This window comes from Aphanomyces invadans (assembly GCF_000520115.1).
Source record: "Aphanomyces invadans strain NJM9701 unplaced genomic scaffold supercont1.42, whole genome shotgun sequence".
Taxonomy (NCBI): Eukaryota; Oomycota; class Saprolegniomycetes; order Saprolegniales; family Verrucalvaceae; genus Aphanomyces; species Aphanomyces invadans.
This window is the reverse complement of record NW_008580187.1, coordinates 300,482-309,046: the sequence shown is the minus strand read 5'-3', so window position 1 is coordinate 309,046 and position 8,565 is coordinate 300,482. Positions and strand designations below refer to the sequence as shown.

The following is an 8,565-nucleotide window of genomic DNA, read 5'->3' as shown; positions in this document are numbered from 1 at the left end:
TCTACCGTCTTGTGCAAGCTCTTGGTGACGCCGAGAGAATCCGACCCTGAAGTCTAGCCCTCTGGACTTCGTTATTAATTTGTGCGTTCTCGTGACCCCGCGCGACCGTCACACCGTTGTAGCAAATGAGTCAAGCATATCTTGCAGCCGCATGTTTCAAAGTGATGCAGCACTGTTGTGTGGATACCAAAACAACACCGAATCGTCCAGAGTGCGATACTGCGTCGAACTGTGAATCGTGGAAACAAGTGGTGATCGGCTGGAGGAGGTTTTGCCCCTTCCACCATCAATCGTCGACGAAATCAAACGACATGTCAACGGTCGGCATCGTGGATGGCTGCTCCAGCAACAGGGTGCGATGTACCTGATAGGGTTGTTTGAGCGTTCACACATTGGTGATCACTCGGCTCGACAGGCTAGCGATTCAGAGAAGGTGAAAAATTGCAGAGATGGCGATAGCAATGGAAGGGCAGACAACATGACTCGAATAATTCATCTGATCCAGTCAAACCAACTCGACCCAGCCACTGGAATCAAGCAGTCGTGACGGAATTCATGGACGTTGTTTCACTTCACTGCATGCATTGCGTGCGACGGAAGCTCCATAAACTTCAATGGTGCAGACCGGCTACGATGTAGGACGAAATTAAATACGAGTGAGTGGTTGAGGGCCAAACTAATCGCCCAATTTCGCCAGCGCGTCGAGCATTTCGACAACGTCGTCGTACTCGGCACATAACTGCTCGACTTGGGCGGGTGTGAACTTGTTGCTCGTGTTGGTAAATACGTCGTCCACGGCTTTGCGCTGCTTGAGGTCGAGTGTCGTGGCAAAGTAATGCTCCACCATGCGACGGAAGCTCCATAAACTTGCCCCGTTCGGACAGCGGGGGGAATGAGTACCTGATGGACTACCTGTGTGGCCGTGGGCTATGCTCGTGAGCAGATGTCGATTGATCCGATTCTGACTTGGATATCCTGTGCATATGGACGCTTTGACGACCGACCGAGGCGAAACCAACGTTTCACATCAATGATCTTTACCCTTTAAGCGTTGACGCCTCGCTTACACATCGGTTGACGCTGGTCTATGCAGTCCGGCTTCATGCTGAGCAGTTTGGCAGTGGTTATCAGCTCGATTTATTGTCCGATCACAGCAACCAGACCTGCTGTACCCATATATCCTGTGACTACTGTGGGACGCCTCGGCAGGAGTCGTCGTTATGATCGAGCGGTAAAGAGAGTCCACTGTGCTGAAGTCGTTGCACGAATGGCCAAACACCATGACGTTTCAGTCTCATGCCGTGATAGTCGTTTTGCCAAGAGCACGTGACCCAAGTTAGGCTCGTTTCGTTCTGATGCCTTCGTTGCGGATGGGCGAACAAACTGCAGTGGTATATCTGCATCTCCCGCAAGTCTGCGCTGACCCACCGTTCTCGTTCCCCAAATCCGCATCTTGTGTACTAGAAATGGTTCAACACGAAAGTTCTCGTGGCAAGATGGCACGCCAAGTGACCTGACAACTCAATCGCACATGCAACTACCATAAAGCTAGAATGAATGGCACAGACTTGTCGTGGAGGGACCATGAGGAATCGGGGCGGGAGGGGATATCCCGCTTTTCAATGCTTGGGCCGGTTGAACGGGTACCAAGGTAGATTGCCGCACTCCGGGGGCCTTGCAAATTGACTGGCATGTCGACCGACAACCCTCGACTCGGTGTCCAGCATGGATGGCGCAAGTCTTCAATGACAGCTCCCGATTGGAGTCTCGGTGGCGCCGCAACTCCTTGGGCGAATTCTTGTGGAAACCCATGATGAAAGTTGATCGCAGGCGAGGCATAGCCCCCAATATTTCAATGTTGTCTGCGCCAGCAATGTCGTAATTGATGCCAACACCTACAGCGACGGTACCAGGTCGCTCGTTGCGTGGGCAGATGCCGTGACAACGTAGTCACTGTTACATGCACTCACATTCCCCATCAATTGCGAGGAAAGCACCTCATTTGACGCCATTCCGCCGTTCACAAGGCGCCAACACAGCCTGCATCGCTTCGTGAATCCACGGCGGCGAGACAACACATCTTGGTGCGTTGTGGCTTATTAGTCGGACGCAAAGGTCTATCCCAAAAATGCTCGAAGCTAACTCTGACTTTTGCGTCGCCGGGACGCGCTTTTCGCGGTGAATAAATAGCACCACCATATACGAGTGGACACGAAATGGCCAGCGTCTGCCACGGACGGGCATCACACGACGACGGCGACCTTGTCGCGGAACTCGTCCGCGTACTCTTCGTCATGGCGGGTCTCGTTCGAGTACATGTCGAGCATGGTGAGGTTGGAGATACGAGTTCGCATGCTTTCGAAGCACGTGTCCTCGTTCAAGTCTTGCAGCTGCTCCGTGTGCCGCCGAGTCCCACCTCCCGTCATGAGCGCCGCACTGGACAACCATGTTGACCCGTCGTCGCTTTCGCGGTACACAAACCGCGGCACGTGTGGGTCTGCAGGGCGGGACGGACGAAAGTCGCCAAGGGACGTCATGGACGACGTGGACGTTGTCGACGACAGGTAAATGTTGTGGTGATTCAGGTGGTTCGCTGTCACCGTGCTTGCGATACTTGCCAGGCTTCGCATACTGATCGGTACGACGCTCTGGCTGCTCGTGCTGCTTCGAAAATTGCTTTGTTTGGACAAAAAGTAGTATGGATTTGGTGACAGCGTGGTGCTGGGGTGCGGGTCGGTCGAGTTGTCTTTGTCTTGGCTCAACTGGTGCGCTGATATCGAGCGCTGGTGCAACGACGACTCCGTGGCGGCCATGGGGAGCTGCCGCATCTTGACCGCAAACACGATGCCGAGAAAGATGCATCCCAGCCAGATAGACACGCCAAGATAAAACTTGTTTGTAGAGGTCCACAGGTCCGACGACGTTGCAAAGGTTGCTGGCCGAAGCGTTGCGCCAGCGGTCGAGCTGGACGTGGACGCTTCGTTGCCAACGACGCTGCTCGAGTTGGAGTTCATGCAATCAGAGAGCAGTAAGGTCACGTTGGCGCAAAATGGCGACGCCAAATCATCGGTTGCCACAGCCGTGTCCGTAACCAAACTTAATGCGATGGCAATGAGCACCGCCAAGCTATCAGGATCCATGCTCGACGACTCGGTGTGCCTGCCGGCGAGGGGTAGCCAGTTCAAGTAAGGGAAAGGCGGCCGAAATTGCCTTTTGTCGTTCACGTTGGTAATGACCATGGCGCATCCAAAGGAAATGGCGGTTGCAAAGGGGCTCTTGCTGTCGTGTGGCTGCAGCTCGATCAAGTGATATCGAGCTATCGAGTTAGATGGGCAGGAGACCATTCCATGGTTGGCCCTCTTGCGGTGCCGGTGGCACACTTGATTCGGAGCCCGTTCACGACGGAGGTGGCAGCTCCACGCTTCGTGTACTTTGCCAAGGATGTGCCAATTCAGTCTTCAGCTGTTTTTTATTGCATTTTTCTCATTGGCCAGTCGATTTTTTGATCGGCATATGCAATCGAGGATAGTTGGTTGTGCCGTGGACTCAGCGCGACGATGGTAAACATACAGATACTAGTAACGAACGCGGAGGGGAAGGAGCCAAGAGACTAACGACTCGCCACCGCAAGTTCGATCTGTGTTAACGTGAGCACTCGTTTGGGCGACAGGAATATATTCCAACAAAAACAATTCTGCATCTTCCATTTGATTGGTTACACATTTGCTCATATTTAGTTGCTGTTAAATTTGCCCAATAAGTTCTGTTTAGCCAATCATAGTTGAGTTCACAATGGGTCCGACTGGCAAATATATTGAAGAATATTTCACCTTTTGAGAAGTAATTGGGGTTGCGATCTAAATTCACCAATATTCAATTTTGATATGAATTTGAAAACTTGGCCAGACAGCTGAAAATTACAATATTGAATGCTTGGTGTTCATACGAAGATCAAGAGAATAAATTCAATCACAAAGAAGTGAATACATGTAGAACTCTTGCATTAAACTGCACTACAAATTATAGAAAAACTCCGAACAAAGAAGGAAACACGCATTGACAGAGCCCGCAACAGTCGACCTCAAGGAGGGCGAAGCGTGTTCGTAACGTGCAAAAATCAATTCCACGTTGTGTTTGAGTATTGGAATATGTACTGTACTGTAAACTCTCTAATTGTAGACCCTCTCTCCAATAAACGACCCCTTTATATAAATACCTCTGAAAATCAATACATTTTTAAAAAGCATAGCCAAACAAGTATATAATATATCACAGTCAAAGTGAAACATTGATTTTAATCTTGGTCGATCATGACAAGATCATCAAACTCTTCAAGCAAATCGTCGATGTCTGGCTCTTTGGACTCTTCTGCATCATCCGACATCAGTCCTTCGAGTTCAATGCGGAAATTCTCTCCCATCGTCGGGTGTTTAAAAAGGAGCGCTCGTCATTTGTACCAAGGAAACACATCACAAAACTCTTCGTGCCAATGTCACTTGAAATCGCCTTCCATGAGTGAATCAGCCACTTTGTAACAACATCATTTGATGGTGGTCTTGGCCGCCCACCTCTTGTGCAGTCAAAATCACCACTCGATTTCCACTCGTCAATATTTTCGGCCATTTTGTCTTTCAATGGCTTAAGCCAGCTGACGTCAGCCGGTTGCGAATACGCCGTAGTGCCGCCAGGTATGACTGCATACAAAAATCCCTTTCGCTGAAGAAACGCCTTCACTTCTTTGCTCACCTGAGATCTTGCAGCATCAAACACGAGAAGAATTTCGCCAGGATTGACAAAGCCGAACGTGTATTCGAGGTAGCGGATGAATATGGACGAGTTCATCCCCGACTATGGGGAACCACAAACAGACACCAAGCCTTCATCGCGAATCCGCAATTCTTTCTCCTTGACCATGAGCAAGGGCTCCAACTTAACTTTCGACCTGTTGCGCTCACGCAAAATACCGACCTGACATGCATTTTGTCAAAACCCATGGATACAATCGGTACATCGCGCGAACTCACCAAATCGACGGTTGTTTGACGGGAGTGATCGAAAAAGTTGGCTGTCTCGTCAAGGTTGTAAATGTTGTCGGGTATTATCTTGTAAGTTTCGATCAATTGGTGCACATGTCGAACAAAATCGGCGCAGCGTGAGACGATTTCGTGGTCTTCGAGCACTGGTTTCTTGTGCTACGCCTCAACGTGAGGTCGTAGCGATCCATGAATTTTTCAAGCCACCCGTCGGAAAATGTCAAGGAGATAGTTTCGTCCAATTCGTCGGCGATGTCTTTTACCCAGTACTTTATGAGCTTCCTGGTAACTCGGGCTCGTAACGATCGTTCGAATATAACCTTCTCGAAGAGGATTTCATCGAGCTCTTCACTTCTCACTCGTCTGCCACCTCCAGTCAATCGGCATCGCGACGGCTTTGAGCAAGCAAGTTCGTGTTCTTGCTTCATATATTGTCGAATGTTGCTTGGTAGCAACTTGTACTTCTTTGCAACGGAACGTATTGATGAAAGCTTGGCCTCTTCGATGATCTTGAGCTTCGTCGGACACCTTCTTCATTTGGATGGCACCTTTTATCGAATATATCCTTGTATTATTATATATCCGACATATAAAGATATAGAGGAATCTAATAGTGGACTGCCCTTGAGGGGTGTATTATTACAATAGACCCGGGTATACAGTTGAAGAGTTTACAGTACAGTAGTCCCCCAAGGTTTGCGAACTGGTATAAATTAATACCTTGCTCAACTTAATCAATAACTGCATCCAATGGTCTCTTAAAATGAATTCTTGTTTGTTCTTTGTTTCTTTAATTGCCTTCAGAAACGTATATTCTTGAAGTGTTGCAAAACTTGGGGGATCACTGTAGTTACATTTGTAGTGTTTATTTAAATACCCTACCATTTGTATGCAGTGGTATAGTAATATATTTGTCCTGATTCTGATTCTCGTGTGTCGTATTTATTGCAGTATTTTTCGGGTTGGAGGTCGTAGTCGAAGTGAGAATGACACCCAACTTTTTTCAACTCACACTTGACATATTCGATTAATTTTAGTAATGCCCGAGAAAACGAGCAAAATGCCGTCTTCTTATTGCTTGATACAAGACGGACCCGAAAAATGTACCTGTCGACGAATTGAAGATTTTCCAGTTCCAGAATTAAACGAAAATGGAAATTGCTGCTTGGTTTGACCAGCTCAACATGCTCGAATCCAATTTAGCGACATACGCAGGACAGCATGCTTCTCGAGGTGACGGAGGAGGGCTGCATCCACGATTGAGGACGCATCCACATACAGTTGCACTACAAGTTGGTCGCGTATAGTGTGGTAGGTCGATGACGGATGCAGGCGCAAGGCCAACGACCGGCGCATCTTTTGGGACTCCGTTGGCTCACTGGTACACCGCCCAGGCATGTCCATTTCCACGGGAACGATCCATGGGTTGGAAAGATGTGTGTGGAATCCAATTTGGGTAATCTAGCTCTTTGACACGACAAAGAGAGCGACCAGCGAGAGTTATCCATGCAGGTTGAAGGCGGCCATCCGTGCCCAGACTTGAATGATACGAAGATATGTCCGCGTTGCCCCCCTGGTCGGTTGAGCTGGTCGCATCCATTGTCGACACGACAGGTGCCCGCCACCCCGTTAGCGAACAGCCTGCTGGTAGTCTGTGGTACATGAACCCGGTTCCATGGTTGTGGTGCCCGCAACGCAAAGCTGATTCCTCTTCCACGCCTAATCACCCATATCGCATTGGAATGGAATGCCACCGATGTTCCAGCTACGTTTTGAATGTACAGCCCCGAATCCACTTGACCCAACCAAAAGAGGTCGCAGGCTATCTAGGTAATTCAGTTCCCTTACACGATCCTAACCAGATTTGGCTCTGGTCGAGCAAACCTTGTGCGCCGCATTCGATCCACTTCTCCTGGAGTGCACCCCCCCTTTACTCCTCTCGTCGCCTTCCTCTTTGACTATCTCGTTCGACTCGCGCATTTTTCATTTTCCTCGATGAAGTCCATTGTCGCCCTTGTTTCGACGGTCTTTGCGACCGCGGCCGCCGCCAACGCCAACGAAACCGCTTCCCTCTTGCGCGGCCCAGATAACGTACTCCGCACGGTGGACCAAATCCAAGCCATCCAAGACGACGCCGACGTGAACCGCAAGTGTCACACCGCCAACAGCGACTACATCGCGTCATTGAAGCCTGGGTCGTACGCCACCAGTATGTTCCACAACTGCTTCCGCACGACCGGGCAGATCTTTGAGTTTGTCGACAAGTTGACCGCCCAAAACCCAATGCTCTTGACAAGAGAAGCAATCGCGACCACCGTCAAGGGCAAGACGATCTACGCATACAAGCTGACGAACGGTAACCCGAAGCCCAAGTCATTGTACTACCAGAGTCTCCTCCACGCTCGCGAGTGGATCAGCGGTTCTTCCAACGTGTTTACGTTGGCGTCGATCCTCGACGACGTGTACAACAAGAAGCCGACCGCGCTCGACACATACAATTTGTATTTTGTCCCGGTTGCCAACATCGACGGGTACGACATCACGTGGAGCGGGAACCGCAACCAGCGTAAGAACGCCAACCAAGTCGACTTGAACCGCAACTGGCCGTCGTTCTACAAAAACCCCAGACCGCCTGCTCCGTCGGCCGAAGACTACCCGGGTCCGTTCCCGTTCAGCGAGCCCGAAACCAAGGGCATTGGCAGCTGGTTGAAGGCCAAGAACACCGAAATCGCCGGGTGGGTCGACATTCATTCGTACGGGGGGCTGATCATGTACCCCTACGGCGACACGTTGTCGCCGATTGGAGGTGGCGAAGACGAAAAGTTCCAACGCCTCGGCCGCAGCATCGCGAGTGTCGCTGGCGGCAACTACAAGGCGCAGACTTCGGCGAGGCTGTACCCTGCCTACGGCTGCTTTGACGATTACCATTATCGCACGTTCAAGAAGCCCGTGCTGACCATCGAAGTGTACGGGACGGACTTTGTCGCGGCGACGTCGACGATTCGTACCCGCGGCAGTGAGATGTACCGCGCGTTGACTCAATTTGCCAAGGAAGTAGTTGTCTACAACGGCGGCATCCAGAAGACCACAGTCGACGACCCTGTCGGAGCCGTCAATGTGCCGTATTTGGCTGGGGCGTCCGACAATTCTGCCATCCAAGTGCCTTACCAGGTTGGCGACGTCGTCATCAACTAACTCTTTGTTACCGTCACGTAAACTCAATGGAATTTTAATGTGCATTCGTCGTTCGCGGACGGCTGATCGGAATGCCCCCTCCATCCATGTTGTTGCACATGGCGGGTGCGTATTCCTGCAATGTTTGCAATGCAGTGAACCCTGGAAAAAGGTGACCACCTGTATATTAAAAACATCATCTATTAAACTTTCTTTACGACCTGTATAATTCAATACCACATAAGAAATGTCATTCTTTTGTCCAATTGCAAGTGTAGATACAAAATCAAATGTGAGTGACTGACAAAAATTCTCATTACAGGCGACGACAGAATTTAAGGGACACTTTTTACTTCGA

At 50.0% G+C, this 8,565-nt stretch overlaps 3 protein-coding genes across 3 annotated transcripts; 1 reads left to right on the top strand and 2 right to left on the bottom strand.

Moving 5' to 3' along the window:
- Positions 1-676: 676 nt before the first annotated feature.
- On the bottom strand, positions 677-1,122 carry H310_12727 (hypothetical protein; the record flags this gene model as incomplete). Its single annotated transcript, XM_008879912.1, has 2 exons — positions 1,042-1,122; positions 677-975 (listed from the first exon to the last, which is right to left on the bottom strand). Exon 2 carries the CDS (start codon positions 845-847, stop codon positions 677-679), a length of 171 nt encoding a protein of 56 aa, XP_008878134.1. The 5' UTR covers positions 848-975; positions 1,042-1,122.
- Positions 1,123-1,982: 860 nt separating this feature from the next.
- On the bottom strand, positions 1,983-3,437 carry H310_12726 (hypothetical protein). Its single transcript, XM_008879911.1, has one exon. The coding sequence runs from the start codon at positions 3,342-3,344 to the stop codon at positions 2,244-2,246; it is 1,101 nt and encodes a 366-aa protein (XP_008878133.1). The 5' UTR covers positions 3,345-3,437; the 3' UTR covers positions 1,983-2,243.
- A 3,591-nt stretch (positions 3,438-7,028) lies between these two features.
- On the top strand, positions 7,029-8,306 carry H310_12725 (hypothetical protein; the record flags this gene model as incomplete). The annotated part of the gene is made up of 1 exon (XM_008879910.1): positions 7,029-8,306. The coding sequence occupies one exon, from the start codon at positions 7,029-7,031 to the stop codon at positions 8,226-8,228; it is 1,200 nt and encodes a 399-aa protein (XP_008878132.1). The 3' UTR covers positions 8,229-8,306.
- Between the last annotated feature and the right edge of the window lie 259 nt (positions 8,307-8,565).